Source organism: Argopecten irradians, chromosome 16, assembly GCF_041381155.1.
Source record: "Argopecten irradians isolate NY chromosome 16, Ai_NY, whole genome shotgun sequence".
Taxonomy (NCBI): Eukaryota; Metazoa; Mollusca; class Bivalvia; order Pectinida; family Pectinidae; genus Argopecten; species Argopecten irradians.
The window spans coordinates 24360088-24387937 of record NC_091149.1 but is presented as its reverse complement, the minus strand read 5'-3'; the positions used below and the strand labels follow the sequence as shown (position 1 = coordinate 24387937).

Genomic DNA, 27850 nt, shown 5'->3' with positions numbered 1-27850 from the left:
CATCTTGCATTTTGTCAATTGAAGTTTATAACTGAAAAACAGCCATCTTGCATTTTGTCAATTAAAGTTTATAACTGAAAAACAGCCATCTTGCATTTTGTCAATTAAAGTTTATAACTGAAAAACAGCCATCTTGCATTTTGTCAATTAAAGTTTATAACTGAAAAACAGCCATCTTGCATTTTGTCAATTAAAGTTTATAACTGAAAAACAGCCATCTTGCATTTTGTCAATTAAAGTTTATAACTGAAAAACAGCCATCTTGCATTTTTGTCAATTAAAGTTTATAACTGAAAAACAGCCATCTTGCATTTTGTCAATTAAAGTTTATAACTGAAAAACAGCCATCTTGCATTTTGTCAATTAAAGTTTATAACTGAAAAACAGCCATCTTGCATTTTGTCAATTGAAGTTTATAACTGAAAAACAGCCATCTTGCATTTTGTCAATTAAAGTTTATAACTGAAAGACAGCCATCTTGCATTTTGTCAATTAAAGTTTATAACTGAAAAACAGCCATCTTGCATTTTGTCAATTAAAGTTTATAACTGAAAAACAGCCATCTTGCATTTTGTCAATTGATGTTTATGACTGAAAAACAGCCATCTTGCATTTTGTCAGTTAGAGTTTATAACTGAAAGACAGCCATCTTGCATTTTGTCAATTGATGTTTATGACTGAAAAACAGCCATCTTGCGTTTTGTCAATTGATGTTTATGACTGAAAAACAGCCATCTTGCATTTTGTCAATTGAAGTTTATAACTGAAAAACAGCCATCTTGCATTTTGTCAAATAAAGTTTATAACTGAAAAACAGCCATCTTGCATTTTGTCAATTGAAGTTTATAACTGAAAACAGCCATCTTGCATTTTGTCAATTAAAGTTTATAACTGAAAGACAGCCATCTTGCATTTTGTCAATTAAAGTTTATAACTGAAAGACAGCCATCTTGCATTTTGTCAATTAAAGTTTATAACTGAAAGACAGCCATCTTGCATTTTGTCAATTAAAGTTTATAACTGAAAGACAGCCATCTTGCATTTTGTCAATTAAAGTTTATAACTGAAAGACAGCCATCTTGCATTTTGTCAATTGAAGTTTATAACTGAAAAACAGCCATCTTGCATTTTGTCAATTAAAGTTTATAACTGAAAGACAGCCATCTTGCATTTTGTCAATTAAAGTTTATAACTGATAGACAGCCTTCTTGCATTTAATAGACACGTTAGACACGTTATAACAGGTACTCCCAAACGTTGGAATCAAGAAGTCAGAAAATTTGTCCTTGTTCACATTAACTTGAGCAAAGGTATTTGTGACAGCTTCAGCAAATATTTGGTTCAAAGTATTCTGTTCCAGTAGAACATCTGTCTTGGTCGGTTTAACTTCAACATGACTGTCGCTATAGCTAAGCTTCCTTTGTTTGCTAACAGGTTCCTCAGAATCTTCATCTGTTTCGTCGTCTTCATCTTCTGATGAAGTATTGTCTTCAGTCATCTCATCGCTGCTATCATCTTCCTTTACACACACAGCAATGGTATCATCAAGGAGGACATCTACTCTACCATGCCATGTATCTTGTGACCCTGTGAGGAAAAACAAAACAAATCATGCACAAGATCTATTCATCAAATTGTTTCAGCTTAAATGATTTAGAAACACTCTAGCAAAGTCAATCTTTGTAATAAGTTTCAAATGTGTTGCTTAAAATAGATCATTATCTGATATACCGTACCATAAGTCACATTACAGTCATATATCATGGCCATAAATTTGTCATACTTTGTTGGATTCCATAACAATTGTTCACATCTTTAAGGAAACAGGATTCCATAACAATCGCTCACATCTTTCAGGAAACAGGATTCCATATAACAATCGCTACATCTTTGAGGAAACAATCATTTGACACAAAGAATCATTGCTTTGAATAAGATTTATTTTTTGTTTTTAATAAAATCATAACAGAGAAATGAAATCGGTGTGAGCACTTACAATGTCAAAATATGCCTCTTTCCTGCACATGGTTTCTTTTGCACATGGCACTTGCCCACATCACACTCACTGGAACGTTTGCATAGAAGCCAAGTGACACCTAATATAAGCATTTTAGTGACAACCCATGGCCAGTTTCCGAAATCAACACTGTTTTTCATTACAGTCTTAATTTCATTACAAAATTGCGCTTCTGAAAGCATATAATATTTTATATACTTTATACTATTGGTCATGACGGCAGTTAGTACAGGAATTGCATTTCTTTGCGGAGTATTTTTGTCATATGAAATGTATAAGCCTTGGAAGCAGTGATCACTAATGCGCTGGCAGGAATCGCCAGACACATTCAAGTGTGAGCTGCAGACTTCAGTTAGAGGTTCAACTCCAACTCAGAGCCATGTCTGTTGGGTTTGTTGTCCTTGCTCATATTCTACAAGTTCACTTTCTCATCCTTCAGTCTGTAGTATACATATCTTACCTATTGATGTATCCCCTTGACTGATCCTGCCCCGACACCCACAGCCACTTATTCTGGGAATGTTTACGTTGTAGTATATATCTTACCTAGTGACGTATCCCCTTGACTGATCCTGCCCCGACACCCACAGCCACACACTCTGGGAATGTTTACGTTGTAGTATATATCTTACCTAGTGATGTATCCCCTTGACTGATCCTACCCTGACACCCACAGCCACACACTCTGGGAATGTTTACGTTGTAGTATATATCTTACCTAGTGGTGTATCCCCTTGACTGATCCTGCCCTGACACCCACAGCCACACACTCTGGGAATGTTTACGTTGTAGTATATATCTTACCTAGTGATGTATCCCCTTGACCGATCCTGCCCTGACACCCACAGCCACACACTCTGGGAATGTTTACGTTGTAGTATTTATCTTACCTAGTGATGTATCCCCTTGACTGATCCTGCCCTGACACCCACAGCCACACACTCTGGGAATGTTTACGTTGTAGTAGTATATATCTTACCTAGTGATGTATCCCCTTGACTGATCCTGCCCCGACACCCACAGCCACACACTCTGGGAATGTTTACGTTGTTCTAGTATATATCTTACCTAGTGATGTATCCCCTTGACTGATCCTGCCCTGACACCCACAGCCACACACTCTGGGAATGTTTACGTTGTAGTATATATCTTACCTAGTGACGTATCCCCTTGACTGATCCTGCCCTGACACCCACAGCCACACACTCTGGGAATGTTTACATTGTAGTATATATCTTACCTAGTGATGTATCCCCTTGACTGATCCTGCCCTGACACCCACAGCCACACACTCTGGGAATGTTTACGTTGTAGTATATATCTTACCTAGTGATGTATCCCCTTGACTGATCCTGCCCTGACACCCACAGCCACACACTCTGGGAATGTTTACGTTGTAGTATATATCTTACCTAGTGATGTATCCCCTTGACTGATCCTGCCCCGACACCCACAGCCACACACTCTGGGAATGTTTACGTTGTAGTATATATCTTACCTAGTGATGATGTATCCCCTTGACTGATCCTGCCCTGACACCCACAGCCACACACTCTGGGAATGTTTACGTTGTAGTATATATCTTACCTAGTGATGTATCCCCTTGACTGATCCTGCCCCGACACCCACAGCCACACACTCTGGGAATGTTTACGTTGTACTAGTATATATCTTACCAAGTGACGTATCCCCTTGACTGATCCTGCCCCGACACCCACAGCCACACACTCTGGGAATGTTTACGTTGTACTAGTATATATCTTACCAAGTGACGTATCCCCTTGACTGATCCTGCCCCGACACCCACAGCCACACACTCTGGGAATGTCCTTTACGTGACCATTCACTTTGTATTTGTTGCCTGGTACCAACTGAGAATACAAGTGATGTGCCATCGCTACTGTAATGTCTGTCACTTTACTTCCTGATGCTGAATTAATTGTGATGAGGCTCTTAATGGATTGTTCATGCCTGTCCTTATCTGAAAAATAAAATACATCACTTGTAAAACCAATACCAACAACATGTACACTTAGTAATAATTGTAACATGGAAATCAAACAACTCAACATGATGTACAGTATTCTGCATATTACAGAGTAATCTGCCCTTGCTGACAGGTATAGATTGACACGTCAGATGTTTGTGAGCATAATGTCATACTTTTAGGAATAAACAATTGCACTCACAAAAAAATGACTTAACAATTGATACTACTTGCAAGGGACCTAACTCTGTATTATGCAAAGATGGAATACTATATGTGAGAATCCAATTGATATCCCTGAAGAATTTTTATTTTTTTAAGATGCTAACCTTTTTAAAGTGCTATCTCACTGAAGCATGGTGCTGGAGATACTGAATAACACACCCCACCCTGTCACATTATCTTCCTCCTTACTCCAGGGGTTACTATCACTGACATTATATTCACCCCTGGGGCATCGAGAATGCATTATTATATACTGACAACAGACAAACCACTTGATCATCCAACATCTTCTACTTCTATCGGTTATCGACCTACTTCAACATGGTGAAGATTATGTCAAGTGGTACGTTGTGGAGCATGAAATATAGGAATTGGAAATTAGGCCTAATATTTGTGTTTTGAGATTTCGGATTTGAATGATGGTACAGTTTCAGAAGATATCATTTGTGTAGGGAGGTGGTTCCATTCTTTGATTGTTCTTGAGAAAAAAATTCTTTTCTGGATGTTGTTCTGCGTGATGTTAATTGGGACATTTAACATACACATGTACAAGATACCTAAATGTTAATGTACTGAACTGGAGCAGAAACTATCACTTTTATAGACCATATAGTGCGTAATGGCCAGGGGTCATAACCCAGAGCATTCCTCACATGGGTTTACTCGAGACCAAAGGTGAGGCGAAAGGGAGACATTAGGAAGAACAAAAATGATAGGCCGAAAACATGTACTGTAATACATGTAGTGTATTCACCGTAGTAATTCCCATATAAGTGTCCGTTCCCTGGAGAAGCTAGGAGTTGAAGTTGTATACCGGGCATATACTCTCCCCCTATAAGTGCCCTACCCCTCCCCTGGAGAAGGAGTTGAAGTTGTATATACACTCTATCCCATGGTATTAACGATGTTTTACAACATTAGATGCCTCTTACATCAGCATTGTATCCCATATTACATGAATTTGTGAGTCTCTAATATGTGAATTACGACATAATAATACATCTCAAAGGTTCAAAGGTTATATATGCATGTTTACTGTAACAGATAATGTGTCGTATTTGAGTACAGACAGAGATAATGCATGGCTGACATTTATATAAAAGTATCCCCAATTTAGTTGCTTTTACTATAATGTGTAGTGGAATTGGATTTAGTCGATCATCGATGACCAGGTAGCTCAGTCGGTAGAGCATTCAGAGGTCCCAGGTTCGAATCCTGGTCTGGCCGCTACATTTCCTCTTAGCTCTTACACATAGTATGCAATGGGTACATCATGCAAGTGCAATGTTTTTACACGCAGAGCATTGATCATCTTCGTTCATGCAACCATAAATAAAGTTATAATAATCATCTAGTCCAATAATAGATATTAATTTGTAATTACCATGTAAAAATTGTAAAAGGACTAAAAAGGCTTGTTGATAGTCGGTATATTTCTCAATAGACTTGACGCCACCCGTGACAAAAAGTTTAAGAATGGACTCGTCCACTATGTCTTTTAGGAAAACAAATCCACACTTTGGAAATCCGCATTCATATTGTTCTCGAACTGCTTTACGACATTCGTCGATCAGTTGCAAGTTGACCATGGCATCTGTGAAACATGTTCCTTGATCAGCATTGCAAGTTTTTATAATTAAATTATAAAATCCACACATTCCATGCGGAGGTAAATACGCCTCGGTGGTGATCAATCTCAAATATCGTATAACAATGGCTTCTTCTTTTGATCCTATGAAGTTGTGTATCGTTTGATAACTCGAATTCGATGCCATTTTCACTAATGCCGTAGCTTGCAAGCGCCTGATTGAACGAGACACGGCACGCTTTCTTTTATTCGGTCAGAACGATAGGCCTATCGATCGGATACAGGGCAGCGATGCCCGTCGATGATAAAAAGTTTTTTAAGTGCCTTTTAGCAGGGACGTATATGAAATCCTTGGCTTGTTTTAAACAATTTTAATGTTCAAGTTTAACAATAAGATTAGGCACAAGTTGCATAGACACAGAAATCCCTTATTTACGATATAGAATCAATATATTTATGTAAAAGATAATCCATTTTTTATTTATAAACAAACAGACCGACACATTTTCTTTTTGATACGCCTAGCGTTGCACCCATTTATCTGCGTGTTTACAAATGTAAATGATTTAATATTTTAATATAAATTAATTCTAATTGCACTGTACCCACGCCACTGAGCCGTATCACCTCACCTATAATCGTCACGATTGACGGATGGTGACAAACTAAAGAAGAATAAGAAAAGAAATGCACATCATTTTGATATGTTTTCCATTAGATAAAGTAATTATAGTTTATCTGTATGTTTTTGTGTACGCCCATGACCGTCCTTTAAATGTAAATTTGTTTGTTCTTTATTTGTCTTGACAAAGGGGCAGATCGCCTCGAAAATTCGATAATATTTTGTCCACACTATTGATTGTAAAACAATAAACATTAACAAGGATTTATAATTGTAAGTCACTTTTAAATTATTGACATTAAATAAAAATGAATAATAAAAGAACAATGTACTTTCATTTTGATCAAGGATTTATAAGTGAGAGTCCTTGGTTTTTGGTACAGAAGGATTCAAAAAGAATTGTTCAAACTGAATATAGATCTACTGAAATTAGATGGCTTCAATACAGATATGCGCTAGGAACCAATATGCAGTACTTGATTCACTCAAAGACTTATAAAACCTTGATTCACCTAACTGGTTGTTTTGGTGTTTTTTTAGATAGAAATGCGAAATCAATCACTATGGTTGTTTTGGTGTTTTTTTAGATAGAAATGCGAAATCAATCACTATGAAATAAAATAAAATAACTTTCAAAAACTTTACACTTAACAAATAAAGAGGTTCTTTTAGGCAATCCCATTCACGAAATGAAATATCTATCTAATTAGCAAAATATTATACATAAATAGTGTACAATTAATTCACTTCAGTAAATACTAGTGCTATTATCGAACCGAGGAATTTACACACAAGGAAAAATCAGTGGGCTCACCTGAAAAACTTTGTTATAAATTGTAAAACTTCAGCAAAATGAAGAAATTATGGAGAGCTCTTATGATAAAACCAAGGACTCTTATGATAGAACCGATACATTTGGACCCTATATATATGTTTATGAAGAGATATAGAAAATATATTTACTTTCTAAATCTCTGATGTATGGTTGTAAGATTATTTTCGACATCTGTATACATATCGTGTGATCCAATTAAAAAAATCGTCGTCATTTACCTGTACTTCCACCAAGGTCGGATCTCACTTAAAATCCTTGACCCCCACACATCACCGCGGGGGATGTTATTTGTACATAGCCCTCGGCGGCGATTTACCTTCATTTCTAGACCTGTACTTCGGGTGGGGGAGAGGGGGGGGGGGTGTTCACAGCAGGGTGGGGGTTTTGTATATATGTACACTGGTAATATAACTGCGATGACCAGCTGTGGACCGACGGCCCTCTGGACGATGGACGGATTGACAAGTATATCAGGTAGATGGTGTGAAGGCGGGGTATAAGATGATTATTGGTTGTAGGATGTCTGTAATGCGTTCCACCAGATTTCAGCATACTGATCTCAACAATTAACTCTAAAATGGAAGATTTCTATAAAGAGTGCTTTTATTTTGAAATAGACAGGTGAAAAAATATCAGTAGAATATTTAAAATGGAAAACAACATGGTAGTTTTACATTTAAAGCTACAGACTGTATTTCTGTATAATTATAATGTACTTGTATACAGAGGTACCGATAACAAGAATAAGGTCTGATCGATGTACATGGTACAATGAACGTACAGTAACAATGTACTTACAAGATAATAACTTGTACGTACAAGATACTAACTTGTACGTACAAGATACTAACTTGTACGTACACGATACTAACTTGTACGTACAAGATAATAAATTGTACTCACAAGATACTAACTTGTACGTACAAGATACTAACTTGTACGTAAAAGATAAATAAAATTACATACTGGCCCTAATACGCCGCCTTACTTTAAAGACTCTCTTGGAGAAGGAAATTTTAGCTTCTGTGATTTTTCCAGTAGAGAATTTAAGGTTAAGGACTGTTGACAAGTGGAACGTGGCCCTGATATGTAGCTTGAATTATAAAGCGAAGTTCTAAACATTTTTTCTTTTGAATGCCGTACTGGTTATACCTCGATCCATGTTTGCCGGAAGTCTGTTGTTTTTGAAGCTGCGCTATCGTGTACCAAAATGAACACTTTCTGGTTGAATATATATGATCAAGGATATCATTTTCGGTCTAAAATAAGACAGATCTTAGTGAAATAAAACTAGAACATAAAGTAGACTTTTAAAATTCCTGAGTTATGACGGAACATCAAAGATACAAGGCGGATTCGTTCCTGATATAGTCAACATTCTTCGCAAGTGTAATCTAATAAAATATATATCTTAATACGTAATTGATGGGAACTTCCCAAATCGACGCGAGTGGAAATATATAGTAAGAGTTCGATACACATCCGTGAAAACGGACAACTTAAAGAAAGAATGAACAATGACTATGATTTTTTAATCGTTTTAAAAATGTACACATGACATATGTGAACCATACAAGCTATTGAAATTATAGAACACAAATAAGAAAAAAATATTATACCTCCTATAGAACACAGTACAATATGTGTGAAGTGCGGAAAACCTTCCTATGACGTCATTCGGCATTTCGTCACTGAATGTACTACCACATTCATTTTCAGGGACACGGTTATGGACAAAATAATAAATTACTATGGTGTGCAGCCATATCTGATGTTGTAGCAGATACGGCGGACCGCCGATTTTTTGGACAATCAGTTTTATGTTACGGAGACTAATTTAAAGAAAACAAAACCATGCGATTTTATTTTCATTTCCTCTAAATACAACACTTCTGCGGGAGATAATAATTTGATTTATTTCAAAATCAATCCTGTTCATCTCTTCAACAGTCATGCATCACGATGTTTCGTTTCTCTGAAATAGAACTAAAAACTTTAGCAAGTATTTATACGATCAACCAGCAGTTCGTAAAAAATAAACAAGAGACATACAGTGTATGTTGAATAATTTGATAGTTTCAAAATTAATCCTGTTCATCTCTTCAACAGTTATGCATCACGGTAGTTTCTTCGATCTTCTGGTTCTATGATATCTGAAACGAGAACTGCAGGTTATGTTATTAGAACTGTTGTAACAGTAACACACATGACAAACGTAATAAAATACAAGAAATTGCTTCTAAATAGTAGCCCAGAAATGCCCATAGTAAGTATATTGGGACGTTGACCGACAAGTTAGCCGGCCGGACACATGTAAATTTGCTGTGCCAGCGAGGCATGGTCTCACAGCGGGAGTCTTCACACTCCCGGTGAAGAAGAATTGGTAATTTAACTGGAAAATTGGTAATTTAACTTTACAATTCGTAAAATAATTTAACTATTCGTAAAATAACCGGAAAGCCGTAATATTAACCAAATTTTTCTCATATTACCAATTTTACCAGTTATATTACCAATTTTTTTCTTAAAATACCAATTTTAGGCTTACCAGTGAGGCATCTTTTCTAATCAATCCAATTAATGTAGTAGCCGAGGTTTAGATACTAAGCGTATATCCAATCTAATTCTAAATCTCTTACAATAGTTATATATGGGACAATAAAGTTATCTTATCATGTAGATCGTTAAATATTCAATTTTCGTTATGGCATATCAAATTTTTGAACACATTTTTCTATGATCAGAGATAAAAATGCCCGTGTTATTTAATCTAAATTGATAGATATTCCATGGATGTACAAGAAACGTATACATGTTTTGCCGAAATTTGGGGGTTTGGCAAAGATTTGACAAGATCAGAGATTTAGATAGCAATGTTATACTTTCATACTTTCCCTGCAAGATATATTTATATAGAAATACTGTATGGTCCAAATAACCACGGATTAATAATTTATATAAGTTATCTAAATCTAAATGTTTGTCAAAATAAATTTTAAAAAAAAAGACTATTTACCATACTGACAAACTTGAAGTAAAAATTTTGTAAAATGTAAGTGAATCATTATATAGATAACATGTATAATGCAGTCCAAGGACATAAAGCGCAAAGGGCGAAATCGTACTGGACATAGCCGTGATGGCCAACATGCGATTTGACCGTTTCAACCACGTAAATGAAAGAATCCGGCTCAACCTTCAAGCGTCTGGAAGACGAAGACGCGTCGCATAGGATGCACTGAAAACAAGTGTCTGAATGACTGAGACTCCATGTTACGAGTCGAATCTTGATCATTTATTTACAGAAAAGGATATCGTACGACATTGGATTTTATCAGTTAGTTGTAAGTATTATATAAGATCACATATATCCAAATAGAATCAGAGACAGTATCGCGAGATCGATCCAGTTTGCAATTGTAAGAAATGCAAACTGCTCACATCTTCGTCGTCAGACTCGAACAACATTGTCAAAAACCAACTGACCAAGTTGTCACACTAGAACATTACAATACAAAGATTTGTTTACGATATATCTTAGCTAGGAAAATTGCTGAAAAATTACAGATTCCGAAGCGTATGTCTTCTCAGTACTGAATTGATTTAGGTGTCAAAACCTGGGTCAAGTTTCTCTGATATTGGACTACTGATGATCATGTTTCTTGCATTTCAATCAATTTGATTGTATACTGAGCCCTAAATAACAAAATGATTGGGCACCAACTAGAACACATGCCATATATGCATTCTGTACTGATTGAGCCATATGTACTTGCAAGTCTGCATGAACCACTGATATTGTAGAAGAACAGGGAAAATACACATTCCTGTCGAGTGCCCCGACCAGGAATCGAACCCGGGTCTCCGGCGTGGAAATCTACGGCTCTACCGACTGAGCCAAAGAAGCATGCTCCGTCAGCTGAGTGACAGAGACCGTATTTAACACTATGTACAAGTCACACCGACCCGCTCCTTTTACACTACTCCCCCTGTTTTTCTTGAGATTTCTTAAATCTCAACCCTTGACTCTTTAACCACTGCTACCATGGGTTATTTAGTTGGGTGCCAATGTAGAAGAACAGGGAAAATACACATTCCTGTCGAGTGCCCCGACCAGGAATCAAACCCGGGTCTCCGGCGTGGAAATCTACGGCTCTACCGACTGAGCCAAAGAAGCATGCTCCGTCAGCTGAGTGACAGAGACTGTATTTAACACTATGTACAAGTCACACCGACCCGCTCCTTTTACATTACTCCCCCTGTTTTTCTTGAGATTTCCTAAATCTCAACCTGAGACTCTTTAACCACCTTTCATGGGTTATTTAGTTGGGCGCCAATGTAGAAGAACAGGGAAAATACACATTCCTGTCGAGTGCCCCGACCAGGAATCGAACCCGGGTCTCAGATGTGGAAATCTACGGCTCTTCCTACTGAGCCAAAGAAGCATGCTCCGTCAGCTGAGTGACAGAGACCGTATTTAACACTATGTACAAGTCACACCAACCCGCTCATTTACATTATCGATCAACCCATTCCAATGTGACGTCGACTAATTCACAAACCATGTGATACCTGAGAATGTTTGAGAGGGACTATTGTTTCTATTGATCCATGGATGGATTGATGTTAAAAAATGATATTCTGCGCTAATGTCATTTCAGCGGGAAGATCACCATTGGAGATACCAGTCCTGCACAAACTTTATCAGGTATCGCGTGTAAAAAGAATTTAGCCCCATTCCACTACATTCTTCCTTGCTTCCTCTAAGTCTTTGCCACCGACGACACATTAATTTATCAATTCATAACTTTGCATATCCCCCTGCTAAACATACGCCTAATGCTTAAAACACGGGTTGGCAAGTTTACCAATACCAGGGTTCGAACTCGCGACCACCAAATACTAGCAGATGCTCTACTGATTGAGCTACCTGTATGGTCAGAGATGATCCACCTTATCCAATTTCACTACATTTCCTTCTCCTAGTTTTGTCACCAAATTAATTAATTTGCAAGTTTACATATCCTGCTACACATGTTCTCAATGCTTAAAACTAGTTAGAGAATGGCAAGTTGTTGTCAAATTTGTAGCAAGAGAGCTCGAAAGACACACCTAGTATACAGCGTCCATACCAGGTGTAACATGTCCAATAGTGTGTTATCGGATAATATCCCGGTATTAGTTTCTAAATTGTAAACCGGAAATTGTATAAATGCACATACGTTGTTTACACATCACTTGAATAAAGTCAGCCATGCATGTTGTTCAGTTTAAACACTGTTATCCAGCGATGATTTCTACTTGTAAGAATCTTGACTAACAAGTGAATTTCATGCGTGAACTAAAGCATGAAACACCAGGGTTCAAACCTTAGACCTCCAAACACCAAACTTTGCTCTACTGGTTACCGATGGCTGACCCAGTCCAATACAGAAAATCCCAAAATGATGTGGGTATTGAAATTGAAATTATATTTTAATGTTGATTAGTCCCATCATCTGATGATTATGATGTCATCATTTGACCTGAGTTTTGTGATGTCATAATCACTAGAAGGTGGGACTAATCAATGGCAAATCATACTTTACCCACATTATTTTGGGGATCTCAAAACTTGCATATTCTGATAAATCTGGTGTTTGGGCCAAAGAAACTCATGAGTATGAAACCCAAGGCTATATATACTTTACTAACCGCCACTGTCTACCATTATCTGTCAAACTCATGTTCCTATTTGAACCATTGCATCCTACCTGATCATGATTGGCTATTGATACTATGTACATACGTGCATAGAGCCCTCAAAAGTTTCACTATTGTTTACTGTTAAAATGTAGTCAACAACGGAATGAGGGATTACATGTCATACTTTGGGGAAAATCCTGGGAAAAGAGAAGGCATACAAAGTCAGTAGGCTATGGTACAGATAGAGTTTACTTTAATTTGTAATCCAAATTTACAAGGAACTAGCTGTTTTAGTTAAAGCCTCTTTGAAATGCCACTTTTATCGTCATTATGATAAAGTTATCTGAATAGCTCAATGCATGCACATCAGATCAGTTTAGGCAACAGTACCTCAACTAGTAGAATTCCTTAAAGAATATATATATTTGAACAATTGATTTTATACTTGTTTGGAATTTTCTTTGTAAAGTTTCTATTCTTTTCATGATCAGTTGCAATTTGTATGCATCATTCTGATCAAGATCCTTTTTGTCTCACCTCCCCAAAGGGCAAAAGAGCTAATTATATAGCATATGGTTCTGTGTCCATGGTCATATAATTAGCCATCAACTTTTCCCTTAAAGGGCCACTACCTTTCCGAAACGGCTTTTAATTTTTAAAATAGGAATGTAAAACGAGATAGATAATTTTGTAGAGTCGCAGAAGTTATTAACTATACGTTTACTAGCACACTTATCATCACCTTCAGAACTGTTTAATTAGAATAAATAAAATGTTAATTTTCATAACGTAGGTCGTTTTATGTTTCCCGCCGTCGTCCTAAATGCCGCGCGGTAGTTGACTATCACTGCGCCAGACGGCAAAACAGCGAAATGAATCTCCTCTGTTATCGTACATTAGACAGGAAATCTTGCATATGTTTGGTGTTGTAACCTCATCTTAAGCCATCGATATATATTTTCTTTTGTTATTTATGTTTTTAAGAAACCTTTAAATTTTGCTCCGGAAAGGTAGTGGGTCTTTAAAGACATTGACTTCTGAAAAAACCAAGAAGCTCGGGGACATAATATGTATTGCACCTGCAGCATTGTTGCAATAAGGACTTTCAAGTTTTCTTTTGAATGAATTACTTTAAGAGTCAAGGTCACAGGGTTCAGAAAGGCTAAAACTATTAAAAGACCTATTTTCAATAACAAAGAGATTAGATACTTAATCAGAAATAGGGCTATTGCATGGTTTGAAGAAGATGTAAGATTGTTCAAATGAATTACCCTGACCTCCATTTAAGGTCACAACTAGCGATTTACAAGAAGACCGACAAATTTTGACCATTTGTTTTTGTTAATGACTGTAAGAGGTTTTGAAATCTGATATTCAGTCATTGGCAGTTTAAAATATGCTTGAATAAATGAGGGCTACTCTATTTGTTCAAGGTCACAGAGTGAGGTCTATCTAGAAAAAAAATATTTGACCAATATGTTTGTCAATAGCTATAAAGGAGCCTAGAGACCTAACTGATATTTGGGCTGGGGCATGCATTGATGAAGTTCTACCAAGTTTGTTTACATGAAAGATCCTGACCATCATTAAAGGACACAGGGACAATTGATATTAAGCTAAATGACTTCTGTCGATAACTAAAAGGCCTTGTGACCTGATATTTGAGCTGTGACATGCAGGAATGAAAGTTTAGAACTTGTCAGAAGTAAATGACAGTTAATAAGGCTATATTTACTGATAGAGTACAATACCTATTGGTAATATTGGCATTAAATGTAGTTATAAACATTGACACAGGCCCATTAGACCTCTTGTCATTATTGACAGTGATCAGGAAAACCATAGACACAGGGCCATTAGGCCTCTTGTCATAATTGACCGTGACCAGAAAAACCATAGACACAGGCCCATTAGGCCTCTTGTCATTATTGACAGTGATCAGAAAAACCATAGACACAGGCCCATTAGGCCTCTTGTCATTATTGACAGTGACCAGAAAAACCATAAACACAGGCCCATTAGGCCTCTTGTCATTATTTGGAGATAGTGAAACACAGACAAACCATTTGTCATAAATAGACACAGGCCCATTAGGCCTCTTGTCATTATTTGGACATAGTGAGACACAGAGAAACCATTTGGCATATATAGATGCAGGCCCATTAGGCCTCTTGTCAAACCATAGACACAGGCCCATTAGGCCTCTTGTCAAACCATTGACACAGGCCTGTTAGGCCTCTTTTCATTATTACTAGACCAGGTAAAACCTTGAACTAATGATCTTTGACCTATCTTGTCATACACTGTAACCGCCCCCATGATTTACCTGTGATTTACCTGTGATGAATTCATCATCAGCCACAGATTGCATATAACTTACAACTCACTGAGAAATATCTATATTAAAAAAAATATATATATAAACAAATTTTCATTTTCATAACAGTAACTTATACCATTTAGGATCAGGAAGTATGCTCCATTTATACTGTAACTTATACGTATATATATACTTATCATGCTTATTTCATATTATTACGTGTTATTATATCATGCTAACTAAACTTTGACAGTTGAGCAAGGTCTGTTATCAATGTGCCTGATATAATTGATACCATATTGTCTGTAGTAATCAATATTCAAGTCATACCTGTAAAATCGGTAATTAAATTTTTAAAATTACAGATATTCAAATTATAATGTCATTTTGATGAAACATTGTATGTTTTGAGAAGGTATTTGTTTTGATTATATATGTAACAAACAAACTAGAAATACATATTTTATTATTCTTATCTTTTTACAAAATATGATTTTTTTCTTAGCTAGGATAAAACATTTTTATGGTTCTATAAAATAAAACCTCTGAACATGTTAGTATTTTAAAGATCTCAAAGAATACTTCATACACTGGTTCATCATCCTTAACACTAATGATCTAAGGGAAGTAACTCTGATAGAAAATCAACTTGAACAATATGCTTACTAGCTATATATTATATACAAAATATACAACATATGTACATTGTAAATGTCTCTTAGCTTTTGATTACTATCTACTCATATTTCATTTAATTCTGGATCAATGTGCTGTTTCTAAGCATGCAACCACAATTATAAGTAACGTTAGGGAGCGGTTTGTTTGTTTGTTTGATTAATTAACGTCCTATTAACAGCTATGGTCATGTAAGGACGGCCTCCCATGTATGCGGTGTGTTGCGTGTATGTTGTGCGAGGTGCGTGTTTTGGGAGACTGCGGTAAATTCATGTTATGTCTTCTTGTATAGTGGAACTATTGCCCTTTTTATAGTGCTATATCACTGAAGCATGCCGCCGAAGACACCAAGCAACACACCCCACCCGGTCACATTATACTGACAACGGGCGAACCAGTCGTCCCACTCCCCGTTTGCTGAGCGCTAAGCAGGAGCAGAAACTACCACTTTTATAGACTTTGGTGTGTCTCGGCGAGCGGAATGTTAGGTGCAATAATTAACATTTAGTGACTACCCTCATAGAAACTTTTTTGGCAAAAAAATTATTTTAAAGCAAATGATTCAATTTACACAAATCCCTGTTACCTATAAATACTTGCTGTCCTTATTAATCATGTCCTACAGCCTCACATTTCTTTATGGAGATTTTGCCTGTTACGATAAGTCATGATCATGTTTCTTTGTGTCCTGAAATTGGGTCATTCTCAGATAAAATGGAGTCTCGAGCTCTAGCTCTGTTTAATTGGAAAATGGAATTTCAGAAAAAAATAGGGTCCTTTTCGTTTTCTGTTCATGAAAAGGATATGGGGATGGCCTTGACCCGCATAAACCCTAATTTTGTCGATGATACAGTGTTAATGTCCTTCAGTCTATAGACTAGTTGTAATACGACCAACGCTAAGTTATCTGATCACCCATCCTCGTTTACTCAGTGTCAGAAATATTCTGTATACTATATATCGCCCGGGTTACACAGAAAGATGATCATATCCTTTTCATAATACCTTAAGCAAATCAATTATACTTGGTAGTTGTTGTGTTTCATGTGGAGAAAATTTCCTGATTTTTTATTTATACTTTTATTGTTTGGTAGAATTTTTTGTGCATTGTCAATTTTAATAGTAAGGCGAAAATTAAAAATATCTTTGTTTAGGGTTACATTTGCAAAAAAAAAATAGGGTCTGTCGGTCGGTTGGGAGGATTTTTTATTTTTCTTTTTAATGTCTTTCACTCTAAAATGATGGCCGGAACCGGAGTCTGAGATCAAAATCCCGACTTTTAGACTTTAAAAATTTTTTTCGAAGAAACGTGGGAAAAAAATTAGGGTCGGGGGTAAAAATTTAGGGTCTGTCGGGTAACCCTAAACAAACATTTTTTTTTTTGCCTAATATATTATACAGGTTATCATTTCGTTAATATTGCCATTATATTCAGGGATACATGTTTTTAAGTTCACAGAAATTTTGCTTTACCTCAAATACAGTGAAATTTAATCTCCTGCGAATAAAAGCTATAGAGACACAGACAATGGTAACCTGATATACAGAAGATTAATAAACCAAAGCTCTATAAAGAAAGTGGAGACATGACAGACAATGTATTATATAGTTCAGGATCGAGTGTTAACTTGAGGTCAAATACGGTAGTGAATTCATGTAAGATAAATCTGATTGTGGCTGCTGATGTAAATAGATAGGGGTGAAGCAACTTCACTACAGACAGTGTGTATACTCACAAAGGTCAAAGGGCGTCATTGACAAGTCACCTTCTGAAGGTCATAGCCTTGTCAACTTGACAAGTATCAGATTTACAATCACTACAGAATTTATACTTTAAATTTTCTTTATGTATACACAAATTTTATAGATTATTGTTCTATTATCATTGGAAGGGAATTTGAAAAATGATATTAATTTCTTTTGGAGGAAAAATTTGAAAATTAAATTTACAAATGGTTTTTTTACATTGATAAGCTAACAATAACTTGAAGATGAAGTAAGACTGGAGAGTTCAATAATTCAATCTAATATACTATACTAATTGTCTAGCCCATAGAGAAGATACATAGACCATTTACTACTGTACTACCAAGTCTATTCTATCTACTATCTTGCTCTCATGGGTTTAATTGGAAGGTTTTTCCGAAGTCTGTTTGTTTATCAATGGTTCAAATGTCAGTTACGGACCTACCAGAAAGGAGTGAGGCTTGAGGTGTCACATGGGACCAGGTACCAATCTTTATTTCTGTTCTGTGTGGCCACTTTTTATATGTAAAATTATTTCTCTCATAAATTTCATTAGTGATCTTGGTTTTTATATTGTACAGCATGTAATTAAATGTACACGTGTCTATCTCAGTGTTCTTAATGACTTATAATACTGTATACATACATACATATATATTGTGTTAAAGGGAAAATTCAGTCAAAGACAACATTAAAATTAGTACATATATCGAAAAAAAAACCCAGTTGTAATGGAAATTAGATCAGCCGGTTTTACTGTGATATGCCAGAAAAGCCCATGGTGGTGAAATGCGTATGAAAAGTTCAATCTAGCTCGCTGTCCGTCATTACACATTGTGGTCGAACATCTTGTATGCCGAACCCCGTCCCTTGCTCGAATGAAATCGCTCTGACAGTAATGTGTTTACCTTACTAGGTGAATTGTCATGCCTATAAAATTATTTTATCACCTCCTCAGTGGTTATGTAGTTCATTTGTTTGACGTGCTTGACTTTGGCTCTGGTATGGGTACAGCGTACATATTGTACCTGCTTAAGTGCATTAAACAACGATTTGTTATTACAATGGTATCAATTAAAATACTAAACAATGATGTGGAATTTGTCAATAGTTTATGTTATATGTTTCATAAGAAATATAGAACAATACATTTATGCCATATTTTGCTTCATGGTTATGTAAAAGAATTAGCTAGAGTGAATTGTCCCTTTAAAATTAATATACAGTATATAAGTATGAAAGCTACAGAGAATAGTTGAAAGAAAGAAATTCTTATTTTTGGTGGGGAGGGGGGCATTTGGATGGAATATTTTAAAACAATTACTTTGAAAACATAGATTTAATGATTATTTAAGCATTAAACTATCTTCCTATGGCATCTATGGTCTACATAGATGCCAGAGCTTTGCAGACAATCTTCATAATGCGCGCTAGACCATAGATGTCATAATGGTCATATTTTGGGTGTCAGTTATACCGTCATATACTTCACTTTGCCTTGGTTAGTTTACATAGTAGAAGTGACAAGTAAATGTAAATATATAATTATTTACCGTTATTCACCATATACCTATATAAATATCTACAGTGAAACCACAACAATCCAAACACTTGAGTCTCCAACCAAAACTATCCAGACTGTGAGTTTTTTGGACAGCAGAATTCCATTTTTAATACTTTATACTCAATAATCAAATTGGTTTCCTGACATTGCAGTTGTCTGGATTGTGAGTTTTTCGGACTATCATTGTGCAAGTGCATTCTATTGTACGAGCATTGTAGCAAAAATATAAACAAAGTTTTTCTTGAATGACAAAAACAATAACCATGTTTCAGGTATCTTATAAATAATTACTGTGTGTATCATATGAGTTCACACATCTCCAATACAATTATTCAGGTCTTGAACTGTAACGTATAGCTATAAGATAATTAAACCTCATCCATGCAAGGACCGGTACCATGCTATAAATATTTAAGAATATATTTATGCAACAGAAACACAAGCTATGAATATATATAATATACATTTATGTTTGTCACTGAAATTACAAGTACAAAATGGTATGAATTATTTAATACTTGACCTACAAACTGAGATATTTTATGTCTTTGTCATGCCATAGGCTACAGGGGAAGGGGGCATATGTACCGGGTAGTTACACCCACATCCCTCATATCTAGTCACATATCTCAGATTTATGTCTCAATCAAAGATATTCTCTGTTTATCCTAATCTTTTGGAGACTTTGAAATAAGCCTGGTTCCTAGCCCAAACTTGGTCCTTGGGTTATATATAATTAGACAGTCGTGAATCCCCTCAGAAGGTAGAGATCCTACCCTCGAAATAGAAACAGATTTTCTCTCTATATCTTAGCATTCAGAGTAAGATCCTATAAATCATACGGTAAACCTTTCTTTTAGACCAAGGTTTCCAAATGTAGATACTGTAATCCCTGTGTATCAGTTTTATATCTATACATATATGTATTCTTCCTATCTGATTCCTTGTTTGTTTTGACTGTTCCAGAGAGACCCCCAGCATGCAGTACCGCGACGCCTACGCATTCTTCGTCTTTCTTGTCTTTATAATGATCGTCTTCAACTACAAAGACTACACGGAGAGACTGAAAACTACGTCGAAACCTTTCACGCCAGCTAAGGTATCCCCCTTACTGTCAAACATCACGCTGATTCAGAGGCTCAATCGTTCCCTAACGTTGACACAGAGCGATCGCGTCGCTGAGTGCATCACATCTTATCGCAACTCTAAGGGATCTGCTCCAAATGAAGTGATGGACTCCGCACAATATCTCAACGCGCATTCCTATCTAAACTCCAACAGTCTGATCATTGACCTGGGTGGGAAATCGGCAGAGGATCTGATTCGTCGGTACAAACCTCGTCTCACTGTCATTCTGGAACCAGTGCCATACTTTTATCAACAACTGGTGAAAAAATTTACAGGTATCCCAAACGTTGTGATTTTCAATTTTGGACTTGCTTCGAAAAATGATGTATACAGAGCGAACATGGACAATCATCCAGATATGTCTACGGACGGCGACAGAAACGTCATCGTTAAAGTGGTTAACGCCAGGGATTTCTTTGTTGAAATGGGTGTTGGATTTTTCGATGTGGATTTGCTGAATATGGACTGTGGAGGATGTGAATATGACGTGTTGGACGTCATTCTTTCCTCCACGCTCGTCAAACACTTTAAAAACATTGAATTTCAGCCACATCCGAAGAAAAGTATTTACGACTCGGTGAGGAGGTACTGCCAGTACGAAGAGTTACTTAAAGACACACACCAGAATATATTTAATCATAAATTTATAAAGGAGGGCTGGTCTCGCCTGGATCTCCAAAGCTGATCTCTGCAACCAAGTGATATTCCGTCTTAGTAAAATAGAGTTATCTGCTCTTGTGAGTCAATGTTTATTGTCAGGTGATTTGTTTGTTAGAGAGAGTAGCATCGTTAATTTGTTAGAAAATTGAATTATTTTGTTTAGTAGACAAATGACCTACTTAATAAATATTGTTTCATGAAAGCACAAAAGATCAAAATATGCTACAAAGATATAGGTTCATGCATATTTGTACTCAATTCTTTTCTTCACAAACTTTTTTTTGAATTTTTTTCTTGGGTTAATAAGTTACAAGCAATGTGTTGATTCTAACTTTGTAAAGTAATCAGCAGTATTTCGTGTTTGTATATTACATAGTTACCTCCCTTGTGGATAGGTAGCCATTTTGACATCATTATTTAGTGATCTAAAACTTACTTTGTTTTAGTCTGAGAAATATGACATTGTGCTCACAAACACATTATCATGATGTGACAAAAAATGCCAAGCTACCCACAAGAACAAATCTCTAATTCTGTAATACGCAAATGCAGAATAAGGTAGTACATAAGGTACTAATGATTAATTTATTTTAATTAGCTTGTATTTCATATAATTTTCATGGAATGAAGAAAAAATTAAAACTGGAAATGAAATATTTTGATATCTTATGTTTCGAGTTACAAGATATAAAATGCACATAACTTCTACAAAGGAGGAGAAATATACATGTAATACATATATATATATAATTTAAAGATAGTAAAAAATGAAAATCAGACACAAAATATGTGGGAACCCATATTTAAGATTCCATTTCTAGATATGTAATTATATAAATTATTTTAAATATTTCTTATCAAAATTTTCTGAAGAAAAAAATAAAAAACAGAAATATTTTCTTCATACCATCCTACCAGTAAATATATATAATTTCTTGTACATACCTGTTAGCTGGCGACATCTTTGTGATACATTTTCACATATTATATGTATACAATAACCACGTTAATTCACATAATTGCCATTTCCATGTGTAATCAACGTTGGGTATATTCAGCCTGTTTTTTATATGTTTCATTACACATCTTATAGTTGACATTAGTTCCTATCGAAAGCGATATTTTAAGTCATGCATGTTGTTATACAGTGTATATTGTATATATGTATATATGAAATAGAAATAGAGGATTTATGAATATGTTCAGTAATTTGTTATGCTTTGAGCTTTTATGTGAGTGGCATACCAAATTATTTAACGAGTTTAATAAATTTCATATAACACAGTCACTAGTGTAAGATATTGATCCTGTTTATCACATAACTAGTATTTTTGGAAATACATGTATGTTCAATAATTTGTTATGCCTTAAGCTTTTAAGTGAGTGGCATATCAAATTATTTAACGAGTTTATAAAGGACTGTATGGTTTTTGGGCCGTCTTTGCCCTCAAATTTTTATAAAAAAGAGGAGATAATTTATAAGGCATATTTAAAAGTTTGAAATTAAACACTTGACAATTGTTTAAAACTCAGAGCCAGTGTCTATTCGTATGAAATATTTCAAAGACAAGAAAACTCTCAACGTATATATACATTATCTAATAAATGAAATTTAGTTTTATAAAAGCTGATCCAGCTTGTAATTAAGCAGCTTTTGACTTGTTTCAATATTTTGTATTTCTGTATGTTTTTATTGTGAAACTTATCAAGCACCAGTAGAGTTTGTGTCTCAATAATCCGTTTGATATGCTGACTGTGAAACATATTTTCAGGATCGGGCACAATGACAATTTATCAATATGTTATATTTGTAAAATTCAGTTTCAGGTTCCAGTTGTATTTCCTGTTGTGCTATAGTATTTTATTGAACACTTGTAGTGATTGTTTTTGTAGCATCTATAATAGATCTAGATCTGTGCATTGTAGACAAGTACATCTGCCAATTTTGTCTTTGCATATTTCAGAGTTATCTCCCTTGCGAGTACATCGGAACAATTCTTATCCTTTACTCCGAAAAATATTACGTTACGCTTGCAAACACAAATACCTACCTGCAAGGGTAGATAACTCAGTAATATGCAAATAAATAATACTGCATGTCTTTGCATTTTATGGAGTAATCTCCCTTGTGGTAGTTATTGATGGTACAAAAGTATTATATTACAGTCATATATAAAATGGTGTCTACCAGCAAGGGCAGATAACTCTGTAATATATGCGAATATATTATGTAATTATTATGTGTACTTGTATACTGCATGACATTTGGATTTGATATTATTTTATAATCATTTCAATCAAATTGCTATACCAAGAGCACTTACATCAACACCAGTCAATATGGGGGTTTCGAGATCCCTAAACCATGTGAGTAGGACTAATGGACGGTAAATTGTACTTTACCGACGTTTTTTTGGGGATCTCTGTATTGAATCAAGTCATTTGCTGCTCATATTGGAAAGTGTTAATTAATCATCTCTCATTTCTTGTGATTTGTTTGTCAAACATGTTTCAAAGGAAAAGAGAAGGACAAATATAAATCTGTGGATTTTGGAGTGATTTTTATGTGTACTGGATTTTCTGTTTGTTTGGGTCTTTTTTTCTTTTCTTTCTTTTTTCTCCAAAACAGTTTAACATTTTGTTTATTTAAGTAATGACTTTGTTGGTTGATGGTATATACAGTATAAATATACTTGTGTACTTGTTATTGTTTTGTTTATTTTTACCAATAATGTGTAAACTTGTTGTTGACAGGTTTCTAATGATCAGTTGTAAAATTTTACATTGAAATAGGTTTGTAATACACAAGAGATACTGAAAAAAATGGTTGTAAAAAAATTATTTTACTGACAATTTATGATTATTATTGTAATTTGTTATCTTAGTAAGAAGGTAATTTTCTCAGGTTGTTAAAAGATGGATACTTAGCTAGTTGTATACATTGGAGGGAATAAAAATGTTTTTATGACATAGTACACATCGTACTCCACCTGCTATACAGAACTCTATACAAGTGTTACTATTACACAGAGTCACAACACAAACATACCGCAGTCTCCCGAAACATGCACGCACTTCACACACAACACTCCCCATACACTTAAAGCCGTCCTTAAATGATCCTGGCCGTTAATCATGGAAGTTAAATTTATCAACCAACCAATTAATACTTGTATGATAAATGATAGTTGTTTGTTTCTAATATACAGTCAAACCTGATAATCAGAAACATATATACATAGAGATTGGAAACTCCTTCTTTGTCTTTGTTGACAGGCAGAGGGACCTCCGGTTTATAGGCATTTCCCTTGGCTAACTACTTTTAAGTGTATTCTTTTAAACATGATATTTTTGCATGAATACAAAGTTTAAACATTATATCATGGTTTGATGTGACCAAATTTCCCGATTGATGTTATTTAATATGATTTTTGAAAGCATGAAAATCAGCAATTTTACCAGGTTTTTCGAAAATCAGACTTTCAAAATCAGAAGTGCATTTTGTTTTATTAATAAACAAGTTAAAAAATATTTTTTTCTATCCAAAATTGTATTCAAACCATCTGAAAATTATGGAACTTTTATAACATATCAAAGTTATTCTGCTGTATTCAACTATTATTATTAAAAGTTTATCTAAAAAACCCTAAGCACATACAGAGGTACATCTGCCTATCGTAAAAATGGCGGAGTTGCCAATCTCTATGTATATATGTTTCTGCTGATAATGTCATAATGTCACACAAGAAGAAAAAATAACTTTATACATATGGCCAAGTGTTTTTTCGCAAAGGTCAAAATGTGTTGAAATTTACTATTTTAGACACTGAGAGAGTGGTTAAAGCAGGCATTCAGTACAGGTGGGTACTAGGGCAGGTTTGACCATATGTTGTTTTTTTTTCTGATGATTTTTTCCTGGAGATTTCAAAAAAAAAAAAATATTTAGAGATTAAAAATTTTTAAAATTGAGGATGTACACAATTGTCATGAGAAATATGAATAAGTGGTGATTTTATAGCTTGATTTATCTCCCCTTAACACATTCACCCCTGAAAACACATTTAGGCTCTTCTAAATCAAACACTAGACCAGTCCATTATGGAATTTCAGGGGTGAATGAGTTAATATGTATATATTTCCTGCTGATCTTGAGTTTGTGATTAAACTGCTTTACTAATTTACTGTATAGAGTGCTAATCATTTTCCATTTCATTTTTTTTCTCACATTTACACTGAAATCCATTCTATGCTTTTGTAAAAACTGTATAAAAATATAATGTCAAGTATAATTTGATATAAAAATCAGATTTTAAAATTGTATATTGTGTACAGTATTTGTTTTGAATGCTTGTAATATATTTAATGAAGAGAATAATAGTGTTTTATATATGTTTAAGAGAATTAAGTAGACAACAGAGTTTTTTTGTACTTCACAACCAGGGTAGATGTTACTGTGTATATATAGAGTTCAATTTTCAGGGGATCTTTGTTTATAAGGGTCAGTTATTTTCACAAGAATTATATTTTTATGACATTACAGCATATTGCAACGATCTCTGAAATTTGATTTTAAAAAAATTAAAGATTGGTTGAATCATGTATACACTTAAAGCCAAGCAAATATCAGAAATTTAAAATGCTAAAAGTTTTTTTTTATTTCTAGGTAAAGTTCTAAAACATTTTACTAGATTAAATAACTGGTTATGTAAGTAATTAACACGATTCAGAAGGTCATGGAATAAATTATGTTTTGATTTTAGTTTAATGTGATGAATTATCCAAAACGGATATACTGGGTACTCAATCAAAGATTGTCAAAATGTCAAAATACATAATATATTACAGTAGCTAGAAAGAGTCATCACATCTGAGTCACAAGTTCAAATTCCATCTTGGGCAGTTGTTTGCCTTGAGGTTTTTTAAAAAAAAATTCCAGGCACTCCGGATTTTCATCCACTATCTTAAAATTCTGGCATGTCCTTAAATGATTCTTTCTGTTAATATTAAGACATTAAGCTTTATAAACCAACTTATAAAACCAATTTTTTTGTTGTTGCAAATTTATCTGTATTCAAAATAACCACTTCAATCTTGAGTGATAATGGAGATTGTTCTTTCATTTCTTCGAAGAAAATTTTGATTTTTGATGAGAGGCAATTAGTATCAATGTATTCAAAGATGCTCCATTGCTGACAAATGGTATTTTTTCATTATCAAAAACAGGAGCAGAAAAATTAGGTTTCTTCAGTTACAAAAGTTACTTACTTTACACCATTACCGCCATTGAAAAGTTTGAGCTTCTAATTTTACTTCAAGATAAAAATATTATAAATGGTTAATTGCTTCCCCAAAAAGTTCTTTGTCACAATGTCCTGTATAGGATGCATTCTGATTGCGCATGCACAGAAGCAAAATAAATGATATTATATAATATTTTGTGTTAATAAGACATATATTCATGATTAAACACCAATTATATTTCAAATGATGAGTATCGTTAGTGCTCTGTCGGCGATGGAGCATTAAAATTAGGATTGTTACATTTCAATCACAGCTGGGATGAGCGTAGATGTTTTATACCTGCACATAGATTTACATACATTTATTAGATATAATATAATGATATACATGTACCTTGGGCAGTAAGTTCTAACAGAAGCATTTTGTAACTGGAAATTTTTTTTTCTTTTAATTACTCCATTTTGTTCTAAATACTCATTTTCCCATGACTGTAAAGTGCTGTAGTATTGGATAACACTGAATTTGACACATTGATTAAACTCGGTATCTGCTTTGTGAACATTATAATATTGAACTAACTGCCTACATATATGTAACTAATATGTTATGCTTTTAAGTGCAGTATTTATTTTAAGCAATATTTATGTTTACTTTCCAACAGTTTAGAATTCTGATGAGGAGAAAAAATTTAAATATATAAGGATGTTTTGACCTGATAATAACATGACCTATATGCATTGCACAAAATCAGAAAAAATAGAAGGGGAGATAATGCTGTCATACTATTTTAAGTATACAGGTCATCTGGACCTCTTATTTGTTTATACAAGGTAAAACCATTTAAATTGTTGTCTGGATTGACTATGTTGAGTTTATGTCGTATAATACAATTTACTACTCAATTTATTATCTAGATCTTTTAAGGTATCATTCATTCTCTTGGTTGTATGCTAATTTTACAATACTGTGTACCATCTATTTTTGTGGGGTTGTATGCTAATTTTACAATACTGTGTACCATCTATTTTTGTGGGGACTTACTATCAAATTTTCATACCAAACAAAATTTCACAATTTACATGTAAAACACACTACTGTACTTGCAGTTGAATATTTTCAATATTTTTTCAGTGATTTATTTTTTTCAAATTATAATTGCCCATAAACATAATTATCACACGAAAATAAGTTGGTTTGCAGAATGTTTTTGTTAAGTGTTTAAGTTTCACTAACTGAATAAGTTGCATGTTCTATTTATATGTATTTACAAGAGTGGTTTCACACACTTGAATAGTGACTTTAAATTTGTATCAAAGGAGGTAAAGATCACTTTGGAATGAAAGAGATACATGTATGTTTATTTTAATCACAAGTTGAATATCAAAAGTAATTATAGAAGGATATGTTTAATAAATAACTTGATATTTAGGTACGTTTTCTACAGCTTAGCAACCAGATCATACACATAGCTACAGTGTTTATAACATAGCATTGTATAGACAAAAAGTGTGAACTTTCCATTATTCCCGAGAGATTTTCTGTACCCACTCGAAAATA

The 27850-nt window shown here is 34.6% G+C and overlaps 2 protein-coding genes across 2 annotated transcripts; one reads left to right on the top strand and one right to left on the bottom strand.

The window, feature by feature from the left end:
- Positions 1 to 1186: 1186 nt before the first annotated feature.
- On the bottom strand, positions 1187 to 6032 carry LOC138310113 (uncharacterized). The gene is made up of 3 exons (XM_069251247.1): positions 5614 to 6032; positions 3783 to 3998; positions 1187 to 1587 (listed from the first exon to the last, which is right to left on the bottom strand). The coding sequence occupies exons 1-3, from the start codon at positions 6002 to 6004 to the stop codon at positions 1187 to 1189; spliced, it is 1008 nt and encodes a 335-aa protein (XP_069107348.1). The 5' UTR covers positions 6005 to 6032.
- Positions 6033 to 10511: 4479 nt separating this feature from the next.
- On the top strand, positions 10512 to 27276 carry LOC138311221 (uncharacterized). The gene is made up of 2 exons (XM_069252714.1): positions 10512 to 10618; positions 20231 to 27276. The coding sequence occupies exon 2, from the start codon at positions 20244 to 20246 to the stop codon at positions 21075 to 21077; it is 834 nt and encodes a 277-aa protein (XP_069108815.1). The 5' UTR covers positions 10512 to 10618; positions 20231 to 20243; the 3' UTR covers positions 21078 to 27276.
- The last annotated feature ends 574 nt before the right edge of the window (positions 27277 to 27850 follow it).